We start from the raw sequence: 27,340 nt of genomic DNA, 5'->3' as shown, positions 1-27,340 counted from the left end.
GCATACTTCTCCATTTCTAACAGCCTGACGAAGACGGCATTCTTGATTATTATAAGATACCGCGCTCTTATAAATACCAAAGTTACCAACAGTTCAATTACTTTGGAAATTTGTTTTAAAAGTCGGCTTCACATCTTTGAAATATATTTAACTGTGCTGGTAGTTTTCAGTTCACCCTCCTGAGGTACAGGGAAAGAACAATGAGTCAAGACAACTAATTATTTCTGTTGCAGCTTTTTTCCTAACACACGTTCTCTGTTGAAAATCGGTTTCAAGTCACCAAATGCCTCCACCAATATGCCTGACTGTTCCCCCCTGCATTCCCGCGGCTTTCCTCAGATAGGAATGGCAGGCAGCAGCAGGGTGACAAAGCCAGCGATGACACATGGGGAGGATGCTGTAGTTCAGGTGATGTTGGCCTTGCCTCTGCAACAATACAGCCACAAGGTAGCAAATACACCGTAAAATTAAAAAAAAAAAAAAATCAGCATTATTATATATATATAATAATCTTGCATTGTATTATATATATAACAACTGTATTATATCTTATATTGTATTTTATATATAATAATCTTACATTGTAAATTAAAAAAAAAAAACAACACTGGCACTGGGCTAAAGAAAGAAACGCAGGTGAGGGGGGCTGTATATTTTTCCAGTGCAGTGGAAAGCACTGTATGTGAGTACCAGTTTACTGGCACTGTAACTGTAATTGCCATTACAATCCTATCTGTACAGAGCGTACTGCAAATTCTCTATTGCCAATTCACATGTTCCCCCTGTAAAATCACTGAGAAGTCAGGAAAAAAAAAAACAAAGGCAGGAAGAGGTGACCAAATTCTGAAGAAAGGGGAAAGAAGGGGCTTGCCTAGGAGCCACAAATGCTAGTTTTTCTATGTCTGCTGTATGATCAAGATTTATTTAAGAAAACTTGGTTCCCAACCTTAGCTTATATACAAAATCCATTTGATTAGAGGAACACAGAAGTGAAGGATGCTACAATACTCTAGTCCACAAGCTAGAGGTATAGAGGTACATTGTATACTGTCTTTACATTAATTTAGATCTGCAGACCCTAGTAACTAAGGTTTATCATTATATCTATTCACAAATCAGGTTTTTACAGGCCCCTATATAATAACAATCTGGTCTCTGACTAAGGCGCTCAGACATTGTTATTTATTTACAGAGAAGTAACGACACTTTCTTTACTTCCTGATTTTCCTTTTAGTCAGGGAAAATTACTACATCATTTAACAACTGAAACCAAGTTTGGAAAACAGAATCGAGAGAGAGCGTGTGTGCGTGCACGCGCAGGTTTCGGAAGAACAAAAAACCTGTAATGCGCTCTCAGGAACACTGAACTCGGCAAGAATCATCAATTCTGCATCCGTTCCCAACAGAAGTTGTGAAATAATGTTTTCAAATGAGCTTTTCATATAATGCTAGAATTTTTTTAATTGATAGGCAACATCAGATATGTCAAATAGTCTCAAAATTTAAAATCCCTATCTAGCCCCATGAATGGCCCACTTGGAAAATTGCTCAGTGTGTGTTTCTCAAACTCCCTACTGCTTAGTGCCACTGAGAATTCAATTATGTACTTTTCTTCAGGCTTCTGTATTTAAGACTTTCACTGTAAGGCCAGATTTTCATCTGGTGGCGTAAAATAATTCAGATCTATAATTCAGGTATATAAACCTGTATGTGCATCCAGCGATTACTCAACAGCAGTACACTGTAAACAACCTCAAAGCTCCTCTTACATCAATCGACCCGCTGGAAGACAACGCCTGTTGGTATAAATACCCCAAAACTTCATTGCATAGCAAAGCTTTGAAAGTCTAGCTGCTTCTGATTTATTTCCCACTCATCTCTAATCTGTGAGTAAAAATAAGGGTATTTTATCCTTTCTGTTGCTTTACATTCATGTGGCTCCACCAATAGCAACACTAACCCAAGAAAGAGGAACATTTGTGCAAAGTTAGACCAAAGGCTTTGGCACTGGAGATCTTTTCCTCATCTCAAATGCCAGTGACTTGAATGGCAATAAAGCATCAGCCTGTCTAACATCCTCCATGCATCACTCGGCTACAACCTCCGAGAATGAAGTCGCTATGGTGACAGCACCTTTTTTTCAGTGCTAAACGCTGTGTTCTGCTTTGGCAACACCAGCCTCACCATCTGCAGAACTTTACTGCAGGGAGTGCCTCAGAGTGCCCGTTATTTATCCTTCCCTTTTAGGACTGGTTCTAAATGATGTTTAATCAACATTCCCCACAATGAACGCCACCACCAGAGGTTTGTATTCTCTATATCCCTAAGGCACAAGATTCAGACAAATTCATAGCTGAAAAATCTGCTGAGTTTACAGAGGGTTCCCACCCGACTTTTAAAAGCAGTGCTTTGTACACAGACACAGTTCAAGACTTCAGATTTCTCTTGTGTGCAAGCACTGGAGGTCAACTATGCAAGCAAGGCTCGGTATTTGATTCAGCCCTAAACCCCAGGCATCTGGTATCTGGTAGAAAAATCCATTACCCTCAAAGTTTGAAGAAACATTTATCCAAAGTAAATAACTCACAGGTGTCTTTTCGTAGTGTAATCCCTATTATTACAAAGCATCTAAGACTCATATACGACAGAGTACGAGGCTCCATAGTGCAACTCAATGGCCGACAGAAAGGAAGTTACAACCGGTATCAGGCGTAAATGGAAAAAGTGCGCCAGGACGCAGCACCCGGAACAGCAAAGGTGTCATTGGAGGCTAAAAAAATACACTTGTGGAAAGAGCCAACGTTTCTCGAAAAATTTTGCCTAGGTTTGATTTTTCTAAATCTCTGAGTAGATACATATGTGTTTATGCACATCCATGTGTGATGTGTTATATGATTAAACAAGAACAGGCAATAAATAACAACAAAAACGTACTGTCTCTATTAAGAGACTTCTGGAATTACGCTGGAATTCCTTGTCCAAACCTGATTCAGTCCGATCCTTGCAGGTCATTAATAAAATAGGGCTCACTCTATTTGTAACCTTATGCCATGTTACTTTTATACCATCTTCCTTGGTCAGTGTCAGTGGGACTTGCTGTCAAGCATGCGACAAAAATCAAAATTATTTTCCCATTTCTTTACAAGAGACTTTGGATTTCTTCCCTTCCTCAAACCCTCTCCCTGACCGAGTAGTGGCATTTTTTAAGTAACCTGTGGGTTTTTACAGCTCTGAGCTCCTAAATGACATCTAGATCTGATAGGTTTTCTAGACTGCTAACCTTTCTTGCAGGAAAAAAGAAAAAAAAAAAGCATGACCTTACAACAGTGTTTCAAGATAAAATGCAGTAATGGAAATATGGAAATTTGAACTAAATTTAATTTCTTAAATGATGCACTATTTCTGTTGTTCTCCCTTCCTACCTGCGAAAACATTTGTAGATGGGACGTACAAGTCCAAGAAGAGAAAACCTTCCCCTCCCACAGTGTCAGAATATATCAGTTTTTCCTGGCTTAAAGCAACATATCACCTTGCTGATGTTCAGCACATACTATTTACACACCCTGAAGTCAAAATACAGACTACCAAGAGCGTGGAGGGCAGAGAGGACTGAGCACAGAAGGAAAGATTCTTTCGTGTTTCGGAAAAACGGGATCTATTTGAGCTGACAGTGACTTGAGTAAAAAGATGATGGATGTGATTCAGAGTGAGCGTCATCGAGCTTGGCACCAGCCCATGGCTGGTACAGTCCAAACGCCGGGAAGCTGCAACGGCTGAGCCTCAGTAGTGTCAAAAGTGTGGAAACGTAAGGACAGACTGAAAAGGAGAGGTGAAAAGAGAAAGAGGGAAACAGGACAGGGTCGAAACAACAATGCACAAACTTCTGGAAAGTTTGGGTTTGCAGCTCGGAGCCACAGCTAGAAAAAAAGTTGTACTCTGCTTTCGGAGAGTTGTTTTCCGACTGTACGCACGTAGATTTTGTTACCTAGCTCGGCGAAGCCTGTCCTGTTGCGCACACTTCCGCACGCCTAAAAGATACGCTGAAAGCGTTGTAGCACTTGTGCAAAAATCCAACAGGAAGGGGGGGGGGGCTAAAACCAGAAAATAAAAAAAGGCAAGAGCTAGATGGAGAGTCTGAGGGAAGAGGAGGAAGACAACGTTCTGCATAAAGGAGAGAGACATTTTAACGCGTCTGCAACTCACAGTTGTGGTGGTGGTAATCTCCTCCGTTACAACCTTCAGCGTATCGACCACGGAGATGTACCCCAGACGCCTCGCGATCGCTAAGGCAGTGTTCCCATTCTGAGGAGAGAAGAGGGAAGGGGAGAGCGAGCGCGCAGTGAGAGGGAGGACTGTGATGTGAACCAATGAGATCACTCTCGGCACGGCATGAGCCAGCATTTCCATCCAAAACAAGGCGCAGCCTAGGAAAATCACTGTGGGTTTTTTTTTTTCCTACCGCTACATCTGACTCTGTCTTTGTGACTTCTTTAAGACTATAGCCCCGATTACCATGGTAACACAACACACTTACATCTGCCTGCTCTTCCACACAAAAAAGTGCTGTATGCTTTAACCCTTCACTGCTCAAATTCCACTATACACAATGTGTCTTGTCTGCGGAAGTTCATGTTTTATTTTGCATGAACGGCTCCATATCAGAAATACTCTTCTTACCCAAAAAAAAAAAAAAAAAGTATTTTAAAACGTTACGGTTTCACTTCCAGTTGGAACTGTTAAATCTTTATCAGGCACAACTCCCTCTTCGGGGAACACAGGATCAAAGCTGCATTGTCCACATACGCTTCTATTCCTCCTTACAACAAAAATGTACGTCCAGTAAAAGTACACAACAGCTAATGATTTAACAAATACAAAACCAACCTACATAAGGCTCAGGGGTGGGGAATTAATCTCCCTTTCAATAAATTTATTTGCAGTTTAAATGTCCACGATATACAGGTGTGCCATTCATCAAATGAACATTAAAATGATAATTTAGTAAGTGTTTAGACCTATTTATCTCCATTTCATCACCTGGAACATTGGCAGTCCACAGCCCCCCTATCACTCAGCTTGGGGAGGGGAGGAAGGGTCGGGTTCCAGGATTCTTCGTAGAGAGCTCTACACAGAACTGTTTTATGTTATTTTGCCCTGAACCCAAGGACAACGTGCTGGCCTACCGGGGGAATCACGGAAAGCCACCGCACCGCTCTTTGCACTGAGGTGACTTCTCTTGGGACACCACCGCACCGTGCGCACGGGCTATCGGCCTGAGGGCTCCTCTCTACTTCAGCGTCGGCTTTCGTTATCTGTAATTTAAGTTCTTCCGTATCAGCCTAGCTCGGCAACCCTGAAGCATCACAGTGTTTGTGGATTAGCAGCACAAAATGAAGAGACTAGCATCTTCACAGCCCAAATTATTTGACTGTTAACCGTCACTTGCACGTTAACTGCTCATATCCCACTCCCACAACGCCCTGCCATGGTGTCTCAGGTTGAAATTCTCTCTTATCTCAAGCTAGAGGTTGCTATGTGTGGACAAGAACAGATCTAGTACCCGAGAAAGCCTGCAAACTGTACAGCAAAGGCACATCCTTGAGACCCTGCTTGGATTTGGGTTAGTCTTGGGCATGACAGCCCCAACACGAGGCCTGAAAGCAAGTAAAGTAACCTTTGGTTGAATATGCCTCATAGTATCTACAGCCCCAGAAGCTGACTACAAAGGTCTCCTGCTTGATGATCTGGTACATAAGTTGGTATTTTGGACAACTTCACTGAAGATTATTCAATGTGATCGTTCCGGAACCAAACAGGGCACCAGTGCCAATTTAAGCGTGCACGATGTATGTACACAGAAACTTGGGGAACAACATGAGTTTTGGACATTCTGGCTGCATTTTAAAGATCACCCAATTAGAGGGGACTAATAACAACATCAACATGAAATAGGACAGTTGCATTCCTGGTGGACTGCGGAGAAGGAGCTGTGCCAGAGATTACTGAAGGTCTTTGAGGAGGCACTAACATTGGTGAACTCAGTAAGAACCTGAAACAGATCCAGTGGATAGAGGGACAGAAATTTAGGTCTAAATCTTCAAAAAAGCCCAGGTTCTGATTTCCCCTTAATTTTTATGGAAAAATCCTTATCGAGATACCAATTTACAGACGGAAGCGTTCGAGGCAGAAGGCAACTGAACAAGCACAGCACAGCTAGCTGTGGCCAGCCTGACCCTGCAGCTCAGAAATCAGTTTCCCCACCTCACATTTAGCTTAGTGCACAACAGATGTGATCTGAACTACCTTAAGAGGAAAAGGAAAAGAAGAGGCAGTTACATTTACACATCTGACAACCAGCTGTATGAAGAATACTTTCACCAAAACAAAGGCTTGCTCTCAAGCCCTAAGAAAGGAAAGAAAAGAAGAAGTTCCTACTGGGACTTCACAGACTTACAGTGGTGATGGCGTTGGGCTTGGCCCCATGTTGGAGAAGAACGTTAATGATGTGAGTGTGGCCTTGTTGAGCAGCTTGGTGAAGAGGGGTGTACCCATTCTGTTGTCCGCGGTGGTTACGATAAAAGCAAACAAACAAAGAACAACGACCACCAGTAATTAGATTAGACACTTCGCTTTGCTTCCTTCTGCTCCTTTTGCGACATTGCAAAAAGAAATTATGCCATCAATCGACCCAAAGATAATAAATCTTCAGTAATTATGATAGTCCTTCCCCAGATTAATGAAAAGATAAAGGAAGATAATATTTTTATTCACAAATCATCTTTCATCTCACCATATAAGCAATCTCTGGAAAGGTATGTAATTCCTCATTTCCTACATCAGATGGAGTAACAACGAGGAACAGTGAAGTTCAAGTGGCATGCTACGGACATAAATCATAGCTGAGGCAGAGAACTTTTTTCTTCCTCCTACTTTTCCACAGAAGCCCCAAGATTTGCCTTTAAAATATTTGAGCCAATTTAAAAAATACATAATTTTTAACAGCAGTGATTTGAGACTATTTGCTTTTAAAAAGGCTAACAACCTATACCTATTACACATGTCAATCAATTTTAGCTTTACTTTGCCTTCCAAGCTGTAATTGCACTTAAAAACATGTACACAACATCTGTATTAATAAACACGCCTGGCTCCACATACTTATCTGCTCCAGTGATTCGTTCCAATGCTACACAATACAGAAACATAACCAAAGCGTACTGCAGCTCGCTGATCTGAGATGGTATTGTGGAAGTCCAGTCAGGCAATTCATTTACAAAATTATTTGCAATTGGCTTTGAAAGCAAGCAGAGAGTAAACTCGAAGAAAACACCAAGCTGATCTCACTGTACACTTACGTAAAGCCTGGGGGCAGACTCTGAAAGGCACACTCTGAGAGTTCTCTCTCTTGCAAACGATTAGATGCACGTAATGCTCTATACTACTAATTAAATAGCAATAGTTCAGAAGTGTTACAGTCCTTATATTTACAATATGTGTGCATGGACTACTAAGAAATCGAAGGAGGATTTTACTGTAGGTCGTAGTGCAAAGTAATTTCCTGCCTTAACTTAAATATTAGTGCAGTCCTTCGAAAACACAATTTAGCCATATTATTTGTCACCGGAGATGGCACAAAGCATGATGCAGGCTTTCTCTAGCTAAAGACCAAGCTGCAGCAGAGGTTACTTATTCTTTAACATGCCTATCCTGAATCCAGCCAGGATGGATTTGCTCTTCAAACTGAGTCCGCAGTGCCACTGACAGATTGCCAGCATTTTTATTGGTCCCTAGGTGTGAGAATTTGGAGAACCACTGCTCCATACTCTCATGCAAACTTGCAGACTCTAATGACGTTATTCTAAGTGAAATACCTGGGGAAATGGCATCAGAATCTGGCCCAGTGGCCCCTTAGACATAGAGCGAGACCTAATACTAATGACGCAGAAGTATGTCTGTCCCTTTCGTTAGCCTCCAAATACCTCAGCTGAACGTCTTGGCAGCCCTCATTTGGATCCTGCTAGTGTCTGCTTTATTAATTCTTATCAGCTGTTTTTGTCGTAGCCTTGCCTGCTCTCTTGGAATCACTGCGTTTTGCCCATTCATTTTGGGTGATCTCACATGGGGTGGGCCAGCATCGTTTCTTTGTTTACTTTGCTGTTTCTTACCACGTTGATGAAATAGTGCTACTTTGAGAAATACAACCCTCCTGTAGGTCACAGCTGGGGACAGGGGAGCTGGCCAGAGGGACCAGCAGACCACAAGCCTGTTATTTTGACTGGATCTTACAAATACTAAGTATGTCACTAGATGCATCAATGGACTTCTTCATCTTGATCCCAAGACATCCAATCTGAAGCTAGTAGCTAGCTGTGGCCTGAAGCCAGCTTTAACTAAGCTGAAGCCCCTGCAGCTCCTGGGTTAGCCTTCTCTTTCCGATAAGGGTGATGGGATGATGTCTGGGGTGCAACACACTGTTGCCGCCTCCAGAACCTCCCTGTGTGTACTCAGGAGATAATACAATTCTTGCTACAAAATGCATCACGTTGAGCTGTTGTGCCCACCAGTTTATACTGGAAGATACTCCTCCTAGCAGATTGGAGAGAACCTGGCATCACCCTCAAAGGGTCTGAATTGTTACTTACTAGCTTGGCAGCGCACCGGTATTACACTGGTGTAAACCATGTGTAAGCGAGATCAGAAACAAGCCCGCGTTTGTTTGTAAGTAAAAGGAAAAAGAAAAAAAACCAAATTTATTCTCCACCTCCTTCTTCCATACGCCCAAAGAGTTATCTGACTTTTCTTTTGTGAACACCACGCAATGAGATGTAGCAGAGAGAAGGCATCCCACTACAGCCCCGCATCACCAGATGTTGACACCTACCATGCGGCAATTATAGTTTCCTAGAGAAAAGGCGCCTGTGGCCTGTATTTGTAGTGCTTGGTTACCAGGCTGCTGATAAAGAGCAAAAGCAAGCAATGAAAAATTCTTTACCTTTGTTTTAGCGTTGACATTTGCGCCCTGCTTGAGAAGAAAATTCACCATTTTGATGTTTCCGTAGTGACACGCCACAATTAGAGGTGTATAACCAAGCTACAATAAGAGAACAAAGAAGTAAAACTGCAAGCTCAGTGGAACATTCCTTTTACAACGGTAGCATCCTTTGGCACACTGGAGACAGTGGCCACTCCCTCATTTACCTTTGTCTGAGCATCTTGGTTCGCACCGTGTTTTGTGAGTATTTCAGCTACGTTCACTTTATCCTCTTGAGCTGCGAGGTGTAAGGATGTCAGTCCAGTCTGGAGGTGGAATACAGAAAATAAATAAATAAAGAGAGAGAGAAATAAGAATAAACCCCTCTTTACACGAGGAAAGAAATCTAGGCGTTCCCACTTTCTCATCTTTAAAACATGAAGAGATCCTAACTATAGCTTCTAAGGATGAGTTGAACACAGTAGAGTTGATGTTTCTCCTGTTCCAGCCGACAAACAGCTCCAAAGCAATTACATCATCATAACCACAGAGTAAAACTTTCAGGCATCAATGATCAAGCTCGGAATTTATACAACAATGTTGCTTGGGTAGCTGGGGAGCCCATTAATAAACTGCAGAAGCACATTCGCTGTGCTTCCCACTCCTCAGACGGGAAAGGGAACCCTGACAACTGCAGGCACGACTCAGAATGAAGAAAATAACTCCAGAAATAAATCCCATTCGAAGAAGCCAAGGAAATGGATGCAGCTTTTAACTAAAAGCTCACTGGGATCACACACACAGTCCTGGCCTGTGAACAAGGCAGGGAACAAATTTTGTAAGAGGAATGAAAAACACCTTGTTTCCCAATGGGTGAGGTAGCATAATACAGTAATGCCAGGCAGTGAGAGACTTGAGCCTTCTACTTTGACTTGTATGAACAAAAGCTGCAGGCTTTTGACCTTCAGTAAGTCTCACATCAATCTGGCGACCTAAGATCTACAGTAATGGGGTTTTTTGAGGAACTTGTTTTCCAAGAAAAAGCTGTCACGTACAATCATAAGAAATGTTTAAAAATTGGAAAGGTCCTCCATAGGATTTTTCTCACTCGCTACTCTGCTAATAATGCTGTTTTGTTATTTGCCAGACACTGCCAATTTCTTCCACTTGGAAAGAAGGCTGAGGGGTAAATATATGAGGAAAAGTGCCTTTGCTGGCAAGAGCACTGAACTATTTCAGACTGTAGCTCCCAGGTTTCTGATACATGTTGTTAAATCTACTCATTCGTAAACCTACAAACTCCAGAATCTTACGTTCCCCTTCCTTTGCACCTCACGTAAAACTTGAGGAGCATATGCAAAACACCCGGGAGATTGCAAGGTTGCAGCACAACAAAAATACTGTAGCCCTGCCTTCCTGAGTGCTCAGAAACAATTTTCTCGTGGTTTGCCTTTCCTCCTGTAACCTCTCGACCAGAGCCAGGTGTTAATACCATTTTCCTCCGGTCACGGCAAACAGCTGCAGCTCCTCCTGTGCGTTACTCAGGACAGCTATTAATTACACGATATAAGTTCACCCATCAATCCATCTGCCAGTCCTGGATATCATCTTCTCATTTTTACTGTTCACCCACCTGTTGTCACCTCTGCAGACTTACGAATATGTATATAGGGAAGTGAAGCTGAGAATCCCTGACAACGTGACATCATTCCTACACCGCACCGTGCACCTCACTGGATACTCCCGCCCACGATACTCCGTCTCCGGTTGGGAGTTACCTTTGTTGCCACGTGGATATTGGATCCTTTCTCCAAAAGCAAGGTCACCATGTCAGTGTGACCTTCTTGGGAGGCCAGGTGAAGCGGGGTGACTCCCTGCTTGGTCAAAATGTTGGTCTCGGCCCCATAGTTCAACAGAGTGGTAGCTATCTGCATCTGATTTTTCTTGGCAGCAATATGCAGAGGGGTGTATCCATTCTAACACCAGTCAGGAAACAAAATGAGAATAAAGTTACCACAACAGCCGTGTAAGAGCCTAAGAAGTCAGACGCCATAAAACAGTATTATTTTGTGTTACCCCTTATTGCTAGAGATGACAGTTCATTAAATTTTCAAGGCCAGACGTGTCCCACATGGCCCTGCTGTTGCGTTGCTTTGTCCGTCTGTTATCTTCGCCATCTAACCGAGAACAAAGCCAGCCCTCGCTAGGGTGGGCAGGACTGTTCAGCTGATACCTTCAACATAATCCCAAATTTGACACCTACGTTTTGAATAACCTATGTTGTAAATATTCACTTTTGACTGATGAGTGACGTTCTCAGTGATGAGTGATGGATGTACGCTCTTCATCGCACTAAGCTTTTTCGCAGCGTGTGGGTAGAGGTGTTTTTGCGTATGGAATTTTGATACGTGTGTCAGTCACGGCACTGGCTGGAAAGAGCAGTGGGGAGGAATGTTTTTCCGATCAAATTAACCATTTAAGCAAAGCAGAACGGCATTGACGGCCCTTTCTGGCAATGAGACAACTTCCCACCTTCAATTGCTTTACAACGCACTGTGGGGAAAAATTCTGGGTTACAGCAGACACTCCCTCTGGAGGTGTGTGGTTGGTTGGTCTGTGCCTTCTATTTAAAAGGGAGCTTTACCAAACTATCCTACTGCAACTGTAGCTTTTGCTGCTCTCCATGCACAGCAATGGAAACAACAGTGTTGTGGGTGTTGGTCTCTTCTCCCAAGTAACTAGCGATAGGACGAGATGAAATGGCCTCAAGTTGCGCCAGGGGAGGTTTAGGCTGGATATTAGGAAAAACGTCTTTATTGAGGGAGTGGTCAGGCATTGGAACAGGCTGCCCAGGGAGGTGGTGGAGTCACCGTCACTGCAGGTGCTCAAAAAACACGTAGATGTGGCACTTGGGGACATGGTTTAGTGGGCATGGTGGTGTTGGGTTGATGGCTGGACATGATGATCTTAAAGGTCTTTTGCAACCTTAATGATTCTGTGATTCTGTAACAGCTCTGATACAATCACTTAACAGGCCGTGGTTTTTGGCAGCCTGTACAACTGCAGCCTCTCACGCGGCAGAACGTTCTGACATCAGCACCAAGCCGCTCGTTATTTTCCCCTTTTGGTAGCCATTACCTAACACAGCCATATCATGACACTGGTCCTAACCCTGGAATGAATGCTCCCTACGCATGGCCAGAAGAGAGACGTCATTTTTAATGTGTTACACAACACTGGAACGACTTCCAGCTATGACTAAAGCGGGCGGCGGGGCCGGGCGGGCGCCGGGAGCTCACCTTGGCGGTCGCGTGGGGCGAGGCGCCCTTCTCCAGCAGCAGCATGGCCACCTTCTGGTTGTCGTAATGGGCCGCCACGTGGAGGGGAGTGAGGCCGTTCTGTAAGGGTGGGTTACGGCGTTAGGCAGTGGCTTTGCGGGGAGCCGTTAGTGCGTAAGGTGACCGGCGCCCTGCGGGGCGAGGGGCTGTGAGGGGCGAAGGGCGAGCCCACAGCAGGCGGCCGGCCGTTAGCGGGGGGGAAGCGGTGGAGGAGGGTGAATCTGGGGTGCTTGCGGCCGCAAGGCTGGTTTCAGTCTCCCTGGAGCCCGTGCTAAGCAATTCCCAAGGCATGGGGGGGGAATCGGGCCTTGCCCTCCGCCTTCACCCATTAGGATTTGGACATCTTGGACAGCTTAATGGAAGCGCTCCTGAGCCACAGAAACATATCTGTCTTCAGAGCCACGAGCAGCGCGACCTCACCCGACCCGCTCGGTAGCGCGGTTTCCGCAACTTGCGCACATAACCATGACCCCTGGGGCAACGCGACCCAGACAAAGCCAAAGCCACCATGCGAAAGCAGCCGCAGCCTTCTTTCACGTGCATGTTTCACACAGTTCCTGCCTAAGGAACAAACCCAAACGCTGCCGGCTTTTTTCCTTTCTTGTCAGTACCTTGCCCGCGGAATCGGGAGAGGCACGACGCTGCAGCAGGAGTTTCGCCACTTCCAGGCTCCCATATTTGGCCGCCACATGCAAAGGTGTGAATCCCTTCTGAAAAATTCCAGGAGATAAACAGCAGATGTTTGCGTTAAAGCTCGTGCCGACATCTCTCTACGTGTTAAGTGGTTACTTTTCAACCTACGTTCTAGCTCGCAGAATCAAGAGCCGTACCCAGAAAGAGCATCATCTCTTGAAAGCACTTTGGGAAGCATGAAATACAAGAAAATACTTTCCCTTTATTATTCGTTCTTACGGACGTGCTGTCAGGCTGGCAGACATTTTATCCGATACAGACTCTACTAGCAACACGCACCGTCTGTGCGGGCAACGAAAGCACTTGTTTAAATTTCTACTCAAAACCAGCTGTACTTTTTAGTTTCATGATGCGAGCTTTAGAAATACTTCCCGTATCAATTGTTGCCAGTAACAATGAAACACCAACTAAATTCAGTAAGAAAAGCTCCAAACTTTGTGTTCCTCCTTTAGAGTTTGTCGAAGAACGCTTTATGTTTGGACTCACGCATCCATAGTCACTAAGTGCTGCTGCAGCCAAAAACCCCTCACGCCTGACTCAATGGCAGTGCTTTTGGAAACACACTGCGGCGAGACTAAAAATCCTGTCTTTTAAGAAGAGTCCTTTTCTCCTTGTTTTAATAATGCTTGTCAATACAGCAGAGGTGTAAGGTCTGTCAAACTAACATGCTCTTTGCCCGTTCTCTTAAGCTAAAAAAATACGTTGGTAAGGAAAACTCATGGATGCAAGACTGTAGGTGGCAGACTGCACCGCTGCCCCGACAGGAATTCCGGGGAGCTACAATGACCTATTTGCCTGACACGTAAGTGATGTTTAATGTTTATTATCATTTCCTTCCATTAATCCCGCCCCAGAAAGAGTTTATGTCAGGGAATCTCAAACATTTCCAGTTCATGAACCACAGGTTTGTCGAGAGATTATCTAGCAGACTACTCCTAGTCATAATTATACAATGTTCCTGCAGTACTAAAGCAATTGCCATAAAGCAATATGTGAAATTAGGAAAGTACTTAGTGTATTTTTAGCCATTTTAATGTGATTTAACAGCTGGATAAAAGAAGAACAGCAAGCATTCCCAGTAATCCGTGGATCATAATTTGAAAATTGCTGGTTTAGTCTTCTAAACCCTGGAAGACACCCCATTGTTCAAAAATATGTTTTAAGCTCCAGCTGTAAAATCAGGGGTAATTTTTTAAGACCTAAAATAATAGTGAGAATTAAGTGATTCTCACTTAATCACATGCCATAAATTTGGAAAAGATCTCTTGGCTTTCTATACATTATTCTATTCACAGCTATCTATTTCCTTACGTGTTCATCACTCTGTAAGGAATCTATTAGTAAACATTTTTGGCTAACAAAACAATAATGATTCTGCAGGCTATTTCTTTTATAACCCTGGACAAAATGGCCTATTGTGTCCTATGACACCTCATTTATAAAGCCACTGAAAACAGACTCAGCATTACATGCAATGGACAGATCCCGACTTGTACATTTTTAGGAACATTCCTTTCAGCTAGCACAGACAAGAATTATTTTACTATTTAAATAAACAAGGTATTGAAGAATAAGCAGGCCTGTTCATAAAATGTTGCCGTCGTCACCCCATTCTCTTTTTGAAAATTTTGGCCAAAAAAGCCCTACCCATAACACAATGGGAAAGAGAGAAACGAGGACTTTGTTGTACATTTTAAACCTGTCTGGACTGTGTATTTATCATGACTTGCATTGGGCTCCAGTGGGAACCAGACTCCCGACTTTAGACGACAGCAAAATACGTCAAAATTTGATTATCTTTGACACATTACTTCAGTCTATTGGATCGCAGTCGATTAAGTAAGAACAAACGACCCAAGCTAGTTCAATTTCTCAGCATGAAAGTACATTCCTCGTGGGACAGGCACGCGCTGGCATGTACTGCCTGTGCTACTGGCGTACAGACATGAAGTATTTTGTCTTACTTTGGTGGACATGGAGTGCGAGGCACCTGCCTCTAGGAGAACTGATGCGACATCAACTTGTCCCTCTCTGGCGGAGATGTGCAGTGGAGTGTACCCGTTAGTTGTTGCGGCATCAGGGTGGGCCATGTGCTGTAGCAGAAGTTGGACGATCTCCGTTTTCCCCAAGCGAGAAGCAATGTGCAGTGGAGTCTGTTCTTCCTACAACTCAAATCGAGTGCATAATTAGCGCAGGTAGAACCACCCTGAACACAATATTCTGGTTGTTCCCAACAGATCTATCTATGCATTTGTCTTGCAAAAATCACAGCAAGCAATAGTACCAAGAAAGGCAGTAACGGAGGGCTCCCGGGTTAATTTTATGCAATGAACTTCATAAAAACTTCAGCAACATCTTATTAGAACATCAAGAAAAACATTGGTTTTCCCTTTTATGAAGCAGATAGCGCACACCACTGTGAGCATCGCGTGCTCCCCTTTGTGTTAATTTTTTTTTACAACAGCTGTACTTTCTCTATAAGCAGCCGCCTTGGTTTCACAATCCGGCACTGAATGTTATCGGAACCTCTGTTGTTTGGTTTTAGGACATGGCTCTTGTCATGGTTTAGCCTCCTTGCTCCGACAGACTAGCTATTGCTGGTCTGAGTCAGGCACGTTGTACTGGGTCTAGCCCGGATGGAGTTAAATTTCACCCCAGCAGCCCGTATGGTGCTCTGGTTTAGGTGTTTTAGCTATAGCTGAACAGCGCTTACACAGCTCCAAGGCTTTCTGCTTCTCTCTCTGCCCCCCAGGGAATGGGATGGGGGTGGGAAAGAGGTTGGGAGGGGACACAGCCAGGACAGCCGGCCCGAACTGACCGAAGAGATAATCCACACCACGTAACGTCACGCGCAGCAATAAAACGAGGCGGTGAGTTTTCCCAAAGAAGCCGCTGCTCGAAGACTGCCGGGGCATCGGTCTGCTTGCGGGAAGTGGCGAGTGATTGCTTTTGCATCACTTGTGGTGGGGAGGGGTTGGTTTTGTGGGCTTGGGGTGGTTGTTTTTCCTTTCTCCTTTATCTATTAAGCTGTCTTTATCTCGACCCAAGAGATTTTCTCGCTTTCACCTTTCCAGTTCTCCCCCCCACGCCGCTGCAGGGCAGTAAGCAAACGACCGAGCGGGGCCGGGGTCAGCCCACCGCACACGTTCTCTTTGGAAGGTCTACGCATAAATAGGTTACTGTTTTCGGAACTGGCTTTAGGTGTGCTTAATATTGAATCAACAAATGAAAAGTCAACTGCTCCTCCCCTAGCTCCTCTGCTCCAGCTGCATTTCTGAGTAAGAGAAAGCAATAAAAACTGTAAGCAGAACACCTACCCTGGCCCGGGCATCAACCAGGGCCCCGTTTCTCAGGAGGCAGCGAACGACTTCCACCTGCCCGGCACGTGCCGCCATGTGCAACGCTGTTTCTCCACGCTGCAGAAAAAGCAAAAGCGTTTCAGTGCCCTAACCCTCCATGAAAAAACAGAGCTCCGACGGGGCAAATTCCACCCACATCAACGTGTGCCGACACCTGCCCTTCGGCCAGCTGAGAATCTGGCTTCAGACTCAGGAACAGGCTGTTCAGGAGGGCGTTGCTTTGGTTTGCAAACTCGGTGATCCCAGACAAACGTAATCTCGCTACAGAGGGGCAGAATGAAAATCCAGGCTTATAGAAAATTCTGCCTTATAGACTCCCCCGGTCACATATGTTCGTCAGCTTTCCATGTAACTGTGCCGCACGGGAGATAAGAAGAGCCTGTCTCTCTCAAGGGATTGCGAGGCACACGAGCCTCGAGATGGAAAGGGATATTTTTCCAGATGGTCTCTTCCTGCACGCCGCGAGGAGCTGGCAGCATTAAAAGGCCTTGCGATGGCAGCGCACAACCGAGCCAGCATATGAAACATGTAAAATCTGTGCTCAGCGTGGCTCTGCCTCCAGGCTACGGAATGAACCTTGTTTCAAGCCTTTTGTAACCCAAAGAATTTTGAAGGAGAATACGAAATTTTGGAAAGCTGACTGGAGTGATGGGGAATTTCAGATCAGGATAATGAAGCGTGGATGACACACTCAAAGCATTTACTCTTTGCGTAGGTTTGCAAAGGAACGCTGAAAGTGAGTATTCCTTGATGATGGCGTTTCTAGCTTAATTTTGCTCTGTCCATCATTGTTTGAGCGCACTGTCCCGAAGTGGACTAAAACAGTCCCTGTGCAGCTCATCGGTATCTGGTACATTAGGTACCGGGACAGTTCCGCAACCAGGAGCTCTGTATTTATCTATCCTGACAACACAGCAGGACTGATCACTTCTTTGTGTTAATTGTTCCTTCTCCTTACTCTAGAGAGGGAGTATATTCTGTTGTAACGCTTTTATCCCCAGGACTATCAAGTTAAACTACAGATGCAAAAATGAACACTCTGGTCAAGATCTTTTGCATCAGAAGCAGGAATCGTGTCTTCTCGTCCTTCATCTAGATGTAGCAAAAGAAGCAGCCTGAGCTTGCCTACTATTATGAACTTCTCATTAAAGCAAACTCTCTTCACCAGGAGTTGACTTAGCTTGTCATTTTAAAATTAACATTACATTACCAGCTGTGATTAGTGAGTAGGCAACAAAGTCCCACAGCCCTAGCTACAAATCTTAACAGAAAGTTTCATCTATATAAACTTTATTACCTGAAGAACGAGCTGTTTAAAATGTGAATAAGGTTTACATTTCACACACTTTAAAGATCAAATTTCTACGAAGACCCTTTTGTACTTGAATTAGCAAAGCAATTTAGCTTTTGGAAACAGTTAGTAATTCAACAGGGAACTTCAGCTTACCAAGTAAAAGCCAAGACACTTGTGTACCATAAATCGTAAAATGTTAAACTTTGCCCACAAATGTCCAGTAACACAATATTTGTAATTGCTTCTACAAGAACGTCTTCTTGGCTTTCATACAATCAATAAAGTATAAAGATTGCTTTATTAAAATTTTGTATAAAGATTGCTTCTATAAAAAGTATGAAAGCAGTAAGAGACTTTGTCAAGAAAAGTCTGTTCTAACGATTCAAGCAAAGAACTGTGTGCATTCAACATTTTTACTAGGTTCCATGTAAGATTTTTCTAACTAAGAAAAACTGATGAATCCACTCTACTTGGATTACTACATTTTTGTTGTTGGGAACACTTATCTATAACATTATTCACTGGTAAAAAGCTGCTTTCAAAGTGCAGGTGGTCATAAATTGAATATTTGTTTATACTGACGAAGTCAAACAGTAAGATACCTGTGAAATACAGCTCAGAAAACGATCCTGTTCTTTTGATTGTTATTCTTCTTGGTAACTAGGCTATTGGTATACAAACACGGATTGCTATGGTAAGTCACGTTCTGCATTTTGTGTTACCTCCCAAAGGTCACATTTTCTAGATTTAAGCATGTTCTTTCAAAAGGCACCCGTTCCTGGAATTTCCTGTATAAGAGGAACATCTTGAGTTTAACATTTTTAGGTTTTGTTTAGTAGTTAGGTTTTAAGCATTTTATACCCTTTCACCGATACAAATGACACAATTTCGTGGCAGCCAGTGAAGCTACGCAAGCAGAAACTGGAGCCATTTGGACTTAAATTTCATCCTTCAGAACGGAAACACAGTCTTCCCTGTGACTTGGCTTATAATCAGTTTTGGACGTATTCGGTGAGCTCTTTCTGTTTCTAAGGGAAACTTCACCTACTCGTGCATCGTTGAAGAATACATGAAACCACAGATGGCTTATAACGCGTATACCATCACTGCTTTCCCCTCTTCACTAAGGGTGCTAGAGTAATTTGTCCTAAAATACAATGAAGTCACAGAGTATCATTAAAATGTGACCTTTGGTTGAGCTACATGGTAGGCCGGACCCTTTTGGGAGAAGGTATTGCACGGGTGATTCTAGTCAAAGCCATACTCACAATGTTAGTGACATCGGGAGAGGCTCCGTTCTGCAGCAGAAGGAGGACTATGTTCAAGTGGCCCATAAACGCAGCCACGTGTATTGGTGTGAGGCCCGACTGCGAAACAAAGCAAGAGCAGTTTTACTCCTCTGCACGGGCGCAGGGAAGGGGCTTCTTCGTTTAAACAGAACATAAGCGAAAGCGAGGCACGATAGGAGAGAGAAAAAAGGACGCAAAAAGAGAGAGAGAGGAGGAGGAATGTTTCTTCAGGACATGAAACATTTTTCTACCTCTGTTATAGCCTGGATTGAAGCCCCATATTTCACCAGGAGTTCCATGACTTTGATGCGATTTTTCTTGCAGGCAATGTGCAGTGGAGTAAAACCATTCTGTGCAAAAGACAGTCATGTTAGTTAAAAACATGCAGCTACACTTTCCACACAGCCCCACGCTGGCGCGCTGGGAGCGGAAGCGTTAGAGTACCAGAAGCAATCGTTCTTTAAGCACAACAGGTTATGAATTATAGACATCTCCCAGTCGTCCGAGGCGGAACAAAGCAGCGCCGCTGCTTTCTTCTCGGGCAATGGAGAGGGACCGAACGTCCACCTCCAAAAACCAAATACAGACACGCCCATTCTGACTTTCAAGTGTACGAGTGTGCGCATCTACGTTTGTGGTTCCGAAGGTTGCACGCATGTATACGTAAGGTTGACTTAAAAGTGGTTCTCAAGATTGCCTAACACAAAGAAAATAGAAGAAATTCTAGTGATCGCTGTGAAATCAGTTAGTGTCTTTTGAAATGCATAAAGCATATTCTATACATCTCTAGGAAAAGAACAGAGTACGTCTTCCAGCTTCCACCTTATTTGATTTGGTTTTTTTAAGATTATTTTGTAATCTAAGTATCTGTGTGCATTTATTTTTATATTTATGCATCCACCTACAGTATACTGTATTCGCGTGTGTGCGCGCGCGGACATTCTGTGAGGTATCTTAAATAAATAATCACTACTCCAGCCGTGGTTTCACGATACAAAGAGTTCACTCTTGAAATCTATGTGGTCCTTCTTTCCTTTATTCCTGCCCTGCCGAGTCATAAAGCATTGTAAGCAAGGTATCAGCCCTCATCTGGATTAAAATTAAATGGGGCAGGGACAGGAATGAAAGGAGGGTGAGGAAGGGAAGATCTGAAATCAAGATTGCAACCTAGCATTTGGTTCTTGTGAGACAATAGTTTTAGTGTTGTGCTTAGCATCAGCACAACACTATTCATTGCTTTGGAAATGCTTATTCAGCAAGATTGGGGTCCAAATGAAAGCACATCTTCGTACTCTGTACCGCAATACATGCTTCAACTTCAAGCTTTTTTTACATACTATTATAGTTAATGCAGGTTAAGTATGTGCCTAAAGCTAAGCAAACACATTATTTACCATACATGGACATTTTAGTGAAAAGCACAGGTACCATTTTTAGAAAAGGCTGAAAAATTGCTGTATTTTCTAATGAAAAGGATCAGTATTGCTAAACGTCAACTAGCAGTAAACAGAACTTATCGGTGAAATCTTAGCTCATGGAAAGAGGAGTGTGACAGGTTATTCTACAGTCAGCTTCTGTTAAGGGAAATGTTAATTACTAGTTGATTTGACGGTGCTTTAACGCATATGCAAATTGGAAAAAGGTAAGAATTCATATAGTGCTTGTATCCCCAAATCATTTTGCAAACAGTAACAATTCTTTTTTAAATCTAGTTGAAAATTAAGTATTTGTAAAATTTATTCCATCACAGCACTGCTGAATATTATTACTACTATTAGCCTTCTCCAATTTCTAAAGAAGGAATCAAAACCATTAGATATCTTACCTCCCGCACAACACCTCTCAATATATGTCAATATATGTCAAAGGGAGTTTTACTGTTTCAGAAGTTTCCAAATTTTCACCTGATGTTACTGCCTGAGTTGATTTAATTTTGCTACATCTATTTAGGTGAGGAACAGTTTGGTGGGGGAGAGAAGGCAGAAAAAACATATCACTAACAGAAATCATCAGCATCGTTTAACATATTAAACACTAGAAACAAGCCAGAGGCGACAAGTCCCTCATGGGAGAGGAAAACAAGAGAGGAGGAAAAAGAAACAGTCTGGAGGGAAGAGAGCAGAGAGGCAGCGGCCTGAGGGTGTTCTCCTTTCATTTCAGATGCTTCTCTGGGATGGAGGGAGGAGGAGGAACAGAAGCTATATTTCTGGTCATGGAAGGAAAGAAAGAAGATGTGGGGGCTAGCATGTAATGTGTATGTGTGGGTAGCTGAGGAACGTACAGCTAAAGATGATCAGAAGACTGGCAAGAAAAACAAGAACAGATGAAAACAGCATCGAATCCTATGTTCAGTTTTGGGCCCCTCACAACAAGAAGGACGTTGAGGTGCTGGAGCGTGTCCAGAGAAGGGCAACGAAGCTGGTGAGGGGTCTGGAGAACAAGTCTGATGAGGAGCGGCTGAGGGAACTGGGGTTGTTCAGTCTGGAGAAGAGGAGGCTGACGGGAGCCCTCATCACTCAGTAAGGTGGGTGTGGGTCTCTTCTCCCAAGTAATGAGAGACAGGACGAGATGAAATGGCCTCAAGTTGTGCCAGGGGAGGGTTAGACTGGATATTGGGAGAAATTTCTTCACTGAGAGAGCGGTCAAACACTGGAACAGGCTGCCCAGGGAGGTGGTGGAGTCACCGTCACTGGAAGTGTTCAAAAAACATGTGGACGTGGCACTTCAGGACACGGTTTAGTGGGCATGGTGGTGTTGGGTTGATGGTTGGACCTGATGATCTTAAAGGTCTTTTCCAACCTTAATGATTCTGCGATTCTGTGAAAAAAGATCAACCAAGTCAACATGATACTGACAAAGACAAAACAAGAAAAGCATAAGAAGAGGAAGCAAGAGGTGTTACGGGACTTGCAGGTATAGAGACGTCAAGAAAAATGAGAGGGCAGAAGAAAATGGCGTCAACAGAAGTCAGTTCCAAGGAAGCAAGGGAAGTAAGGGTCTGGGGGGGGCTTCCACAGAAAAACACAGGGTCATATTGAAGTCAAGAAGCTGGGGAAGACATCAGAGTGGCCTGTGGTGGAAGTTCTGTGGAGGCACTGAATACAGCAGGCAATGGCAGACTTCTTGCCATGCAGAAGTATCTCAAGTGTTCACAGGCTCCTTCTTTCCCCCACTGAGTGTAATACATTGGTATTTTAACTTCCATCCAGCTAACAGTTCATGAGGACACTTCCTATTAGAGAAAATTGGAATCTTGTCTGGGTTTGGATAGATTAAAGACTCTTGAAATCTTTGTATGTTCCCAGACACAAATGTGATGTTTTTCTCTCAGTAGGCATGTAATGACCTGATCAGTGAGTGAAAGGAATCATGCCTGTTTTCCTGTAAGCGTCAGAAGAACCGTTTTTTTGAAAAGGAAAAACAAGTGCACCTAATAGAGGGGAATATCATACTTGGATAAATGCAGAAATACTATGCTTTTAATATATTTTCTCCATGCCAATTAACTTACTGATTCAGTTGAAAGCTTAGACATTATTTGGGTATCGTATCACGTAGCATGGAAAACTGGACTACTAATTCAGTAAAACACCAATGCATTCATTAGCATCAGCTAGAAATGGCTCTGATTTTAGGAACTCTGTAGAGTTTCCAGACCCGATACTACAGCCATGGGACGTGGTCCATGACTAGGCCTGATGATATGAGATACAATACTGGTAACCAGCAGGTGTACAAGCCCTGTTGTTACTGCAACTATTGAAGGGTGTTGCAGTTGGTGGACAGAGTTTTCACTTAGCTTTACTGGTAAGAGCTACTCATCTGCCCTGGACAGCTTTGTTACACAGCACAGGTGGGACAGGTTTACCAGGGCACGAGCATTGGGATTTGCTCTCTTGTCCAGAAGGAGTTTGGTGACACGATAGTGGCCGCAGTGTGCGGCCACGTGGAGGGCGGTCAGGTAATCCAGCGTGACATCATCCACGGGAGCTTTGTGCTGCAGTAGGTGTTTGACGCATTCCACGTGGTCCCCCTGGGCCGCCATGTGAAGTGGAGAGAGTCCGTTCTGTGGCGAAAGAAAACAGAACAGTAACTTCTAGTAACTCCCACTGAGATCGTGGCACATTTTAGAAGGATGCCATCATGAGTTCATAGAATACCCCCATCGCTCAAACAGAACCGCATCTGAGCTACAGACTGGAAGAAAAACTGAAAAAAAGCTATAGCTACCTCTCCCCTTCCAGCAAATACAGGCAAATTTAGAAGAACATCATGTAATTAACTAAAATCAGAATTTAATCAAAGCAAAAGAATCTAAGGGTCTTGCCTCATGATTTAATAAAACATATCTTGACCTTAAAAGACAGTTCTGGGGATACTCATCATAACACTAAAACATAGCTTGTATGTTAATTAGAGGAAAAGCACCCACTTACCCATCATCGTATTTATTAAGGAACCTGTATTTTTTTTTCTTTAAGTGTTCAATTTAAAAAACAAATTATATTGCCAAACCTGACCCCTGAGCTTCTGAGAAATGATGCTTTCAACCACCACCATGGTTGGACGTTTTGTTCAAACCGTAACACTTGAAGGGCAGTGGAAGCAGGAGTTTTATAGCCCTGGCTTTAATAGATCTTTTTGTAAATATTGAAGTCCATAGAAGGTAGACAATTAAGAGGAAAGAGAATTGTTGCTATTAATATGTGTAACAAGCTGTTTTCAGAAAAAAATTGTTTTAATATTTACATGTTTGACTGTCTCCAGTTTGGAACCACCTGCTTCCGTTGGAAGTTAGAAGAGGAAGTGGCTTTTAAATCTAATTTCATTTTACATTCAATAAGGTACTTAGAAAGCACTGCATGTTTAAAGATAGGCTATAACATATAGACTTGAACAGGTAACGGTGCGGTCAAACTGACTGTTCAGTTGTCACCTGGAAGGAGGGGGTTATTCTCTGGACCGTTCTGCTCTGCTCAATCCTCAACACACTGGGGGACATGCAGTGCTGATATTTTGTCCTGACTGGCAACACCCGCCTTTGAATGGCAACACCCGGGAATCCTGCCTGAAGCGTGCACAAGATACGTGGCAGGTTCTGTTCTTCTGAGCCTCTCTACCTCTTAGTGGAGTGAGGCTGTTGCCACACGAGTTTCACCCAACCACCTTCTCCCACCAAAGGAATCAGTGAAACTACAAGGAATCTTTTCCCTACAATTCCCATCTCCCTGTGGATCCCTCCTGCATAAAGAGATGACCTGGGCTACTTGGTGCTATCAAGAAGGCACATCCTTATTTAATGTAGTTGGTACGCTTGCAACTCAGTGATAAAACCTCCTCAAGACTATCAAAAGAAAATCTTGAGTCTCCCATAAGGATAACTACGGGTCAGAACACACTAATTGCCCTTGTTTTGAGCCACGTTTGAGGGAGTGGGGCCCAGTAAACAGTGCAATGGTCTGAAACTGGTATTTAAATTGTTTGTCCCTCCTGAACTTCCAGGGGACCTCAAGCATATTGTTGCAACACTCTATTCCACTGTTTCCAGCTAATGATACCGGCTACCTTTGTCAGGCGCTCCGGAATTTACTGATGTGAAGCGCTGCTCAGTGGAGTTTGCTATTATACTACGAGCATCCTCCTCTCGTTAGTTTGACCAAAGGGACAGCATTTGTAGGAAACGCATGGATCTTAGATATGCGCTTTTCAGAAATCCGTAAGGACACACTGAAATCATTTTCCCAGTCTGAAACAGTCCATGAAAACAAGAGAAGCTACAAGTCACAGGTCCTAGTTGGCTTATCTGAAGGATCGGAAAACATATACCAGGGATCATCTCTCAGGAGCGACTGACCCAGCTTTCTCAACTCCGTGTGCTACGGCCTTAGGAAGCAACAAAAGCAAAGTGCTTGCAGCAGCACTGTATATCGTGTGTTTAGTCTGATATTACGGAGAGCGGCAAAGAAGTGTATACTGATTCATATATTTGGAAAGGAGAGTCCCTAATTATGTAAGAAAACCTCTTTTTGGCTCATTCTACCCATTAACACATTTCCTTTGGGAGAAGAGAAATGTTCCCATCTTCTTCCTTGTCCTTCCAGTGACACTGAAAATTCTGTGGAAAGTTACACAGAGCTGTTAACACATTCTAATAAGACACACACCTTGGTCCGTGCAAGTAGTGGGGCACCTCGTTCCAGGAGCAGCTCCACAACTTGGTCATGTCCACTTCTTGCAGCACAGTGGAGTGGGGTGAGTCCATCCTTAAAGTAAAAGGAGAGAGAACAAATGAGCACATCCCCAACTGTCTGTCCTGGCACTCTGAGGAACACCCTTACAGGAATGCAGCCCCACAAGCGTGTGAGAAAGCTCCTTTTTTTGGACTCCTGACTGAAGCTGGCTCCACAACATGAAGTTTCATCCCTACTCTTCCCTGCACCAGTAAAGGACACTCTAAGGTTACCGTTTCAGAGAGGAAGCCCATTGTGGGTTGAAATCTCTTATCAAAGAGGATAACGTGAGCGTGCGTTGCCTCCTCCCCTCCTTCTCCTCTGCACGGCTTTGAGATTGTATTGCCTCTCCCTGGATAATGTGTGCTGGGCCGAGGATGCTCTGTTAATCAACCCTTGTCCTTTGGATTGCTTTTGATGCAGGGATGAAAGAAGAAATGTGCATACTAGAAAATTTACTCTAGAATTTTATTTTTTTTTAATGGGCAGCAGGAGAAATAAGATTTTGAAAGAGAGAAACAGAACAAAACGTTCATTTCCGAGACCGACTAGTGAACAAAGAGCTAGCAATTCTTTGCTAAAATTGCTGTGAGACCACCAACTCCTCACTATTTTTTCTGTTGCAGTATGTCACCCTATCCCAAAAGACTTGCTCAGGCTACTCAGTAATGATCACAGCAGTGGCAGCAAAAGATGTGTCAATGAAACGTTTAGGTAGGAGAATGCATTCTAGGTAATTCTGCTACACTTTGGGCTTTACGCAGAAAAATACAGGAAATACGAGGCAAGAAAAATGTTTGCAAAAGAGTATTAGTGCTGAATGACAGAAAAAACAAAATGTGTAAGATCGAGAAATCCAAGTTTTTATCTCATTAGACCTCGATATTGTCCGAGCACGCACTCAGAGAAATCATCAATACTCATTCAACAGAGAAAGGTTTATAAAGGTGAAGCGGCAATAGGTTTTAACCACAAGAAAAGCCTTCTCCCTTTGAGACACGTTGCTCATCTTAGATGAGGTAGATGCTGTTATTCTAGGGTACTTTCTGAAGAGTCCAGTAACGGCATAATTAAAAGGTAAATATACTGGTCTGAGATAAGATTTATTAATTAGAAGTTTAAAAAAGTAGCAAAAATGCAAAAACACGGCCTTAGGTATGAGTTAGTGACCCTGCTTCATACACAGATACACTGTTTGCCTTGCTGGAGTTTGGAGCAAGTCTACATCCCTGTATTTTTACTTCTATTTCACTTACTACTAACAGTTTCAAATTAAAAGCAGCTCTAGACTGCCCAGTGCCATTGCAATTGCAACGTCATTTTGGCTACGCGAACGTAGCCCTGTAACACTCTACAAGGGTCGTAGATCCTCCCTCATCCTCAGTTCCGAAAGCACAGAGTCAGCAGCATGACAACGCTCCACTGCGGCAAGGAACTGCAGAGAGGAATGTTTCTCCCTTACTTATCTACTGGTTCCAGAGATTTTTCAGAAACGCGTGAAGGGGTTCGGCGTGCCTTGATGCTCGCTATCTCAGAGGCATCACTAAATCCCATGAGAGCTCTGCAATGAAATTCCACAGGTGCAAGATCAAACCCGCAAACGGAATTCAAGGCTGTTCAGCACCTGGTAGATTGGGTCAATGTAAAGGAATCGGGTGTAACCACCTTATCTGGTTGGGGGTTTTTCTGCGCTGAAGCTTCAGAGGCCCCTAAATCAAGTCTTTATGTGCACAACTGAGGTGTATTTTCATCTCACTGCCAGAGGGATTCATACACATAATTCCCATTAGCATTACTGAGGTGAGACTATATCCCAAATGTATTTATAGGAAAGGTGTTTATTTGGTATTTCTTTACAGTTTCTGGCCTTTTGTGCTCTGCATTTTTCATCAGTGTGGGAGGTTCACTTTCCCTTTCTGCGCAGTGACTTTGACGTTATTCTGTTTAATAGAAGAGCAAAAGAAAGCTAGAATTGTGTGAACCCTTGAAAAAAACAGGACAAATCCCCAGAGGGAGAAAAAAAGAAGAAAAATACAAGCTAAGAAACACATCAACTCCACAAGAAAGTCTAGCTAAAACAAAAATAAGAACAAAATCATTAAAATGTTCTTATCTATAATTCCCTCTAAAAGTAGAGATAAAAATTTGATACCTATGCTATTCTAT

The 27,340-nt window shown here is 43.4% G+C and overlaps 1 protein-coding gene across 1 annotated transcript in view; it reads right to left on the bottom strand.

Annotated features, from left to right (window-relative positions):
* ANK2 (ankyrin 2) overlaps positions 1-27,340 on the bottom strand; it is a gene marked incomplete at its 3' end in the record, with an annotated part of 250,813 nt that overhangs the window by 80,598 nt on the left and 142,875 nt on the right. Inside the window, exons 10-22 of the mRNA XM_081999639.1 lie at positions 25,109-25,207; positions 22,813-23,010; positions 19,196-19,294; positions 18,924-19,022; positions 16,320-16,418; positions 14,967-15,164; positions 12,921-13,019; positions 12,271-12,369; positions 10,750-10,947; positions 9,199-9,297; positions 8,993-9,091; positions 6,455-6,553; positions 4,204-4,302 (exon numbers count right to left, since the gene is read on the bottom strand). Coding sequence (XP_081855765.1) covers positions 4,204-4,302; positions 6,455-6,553; positions 8,993-9,091; positions 9,199-9,297; positions 10,750-10,947; positions 12,271-12,369; positions 12,921-13,019; positions 14,967-15,164; positions 16,320-16,418; positions 18,924-19,022; positions 19,196-19,294; positions 22,813-23,010; positions 25,109-25,207 — 1,584 coding nt within the window. The remainder of the gene's footprint in view (positions 1-4,203; positions 4,303-6,454; positions 6,554-8,992; positions 9,092-9,198; positions 9,298-10,749; positions 10,948-12,270; positions 12,370-12,920; positions 13,020-14,966; positions 15,165-16,319; positions 16,419-18,923; positions 19,023-19,195; positions 19,295-22,812; positions 23,011-25,108; positions 25,208-27,340) is intronic.

Source organism: Phaethon aethereus, assembly GCF_964289735.1.
Source record: "Phaethon aethereus genome assembly, chromosome: 4".
In the NCBI taxonomy this organism is placed as follows: domain Eukaryota; kingdom Metazoa; phylum Chordata; class Aves; order Phaethontiformes; family Phaethontidae; genus Phaethon; species Phaethon aethereus.
This window is presented reverse-complemented; position numbering and strand designations above follow the sequence as displayed.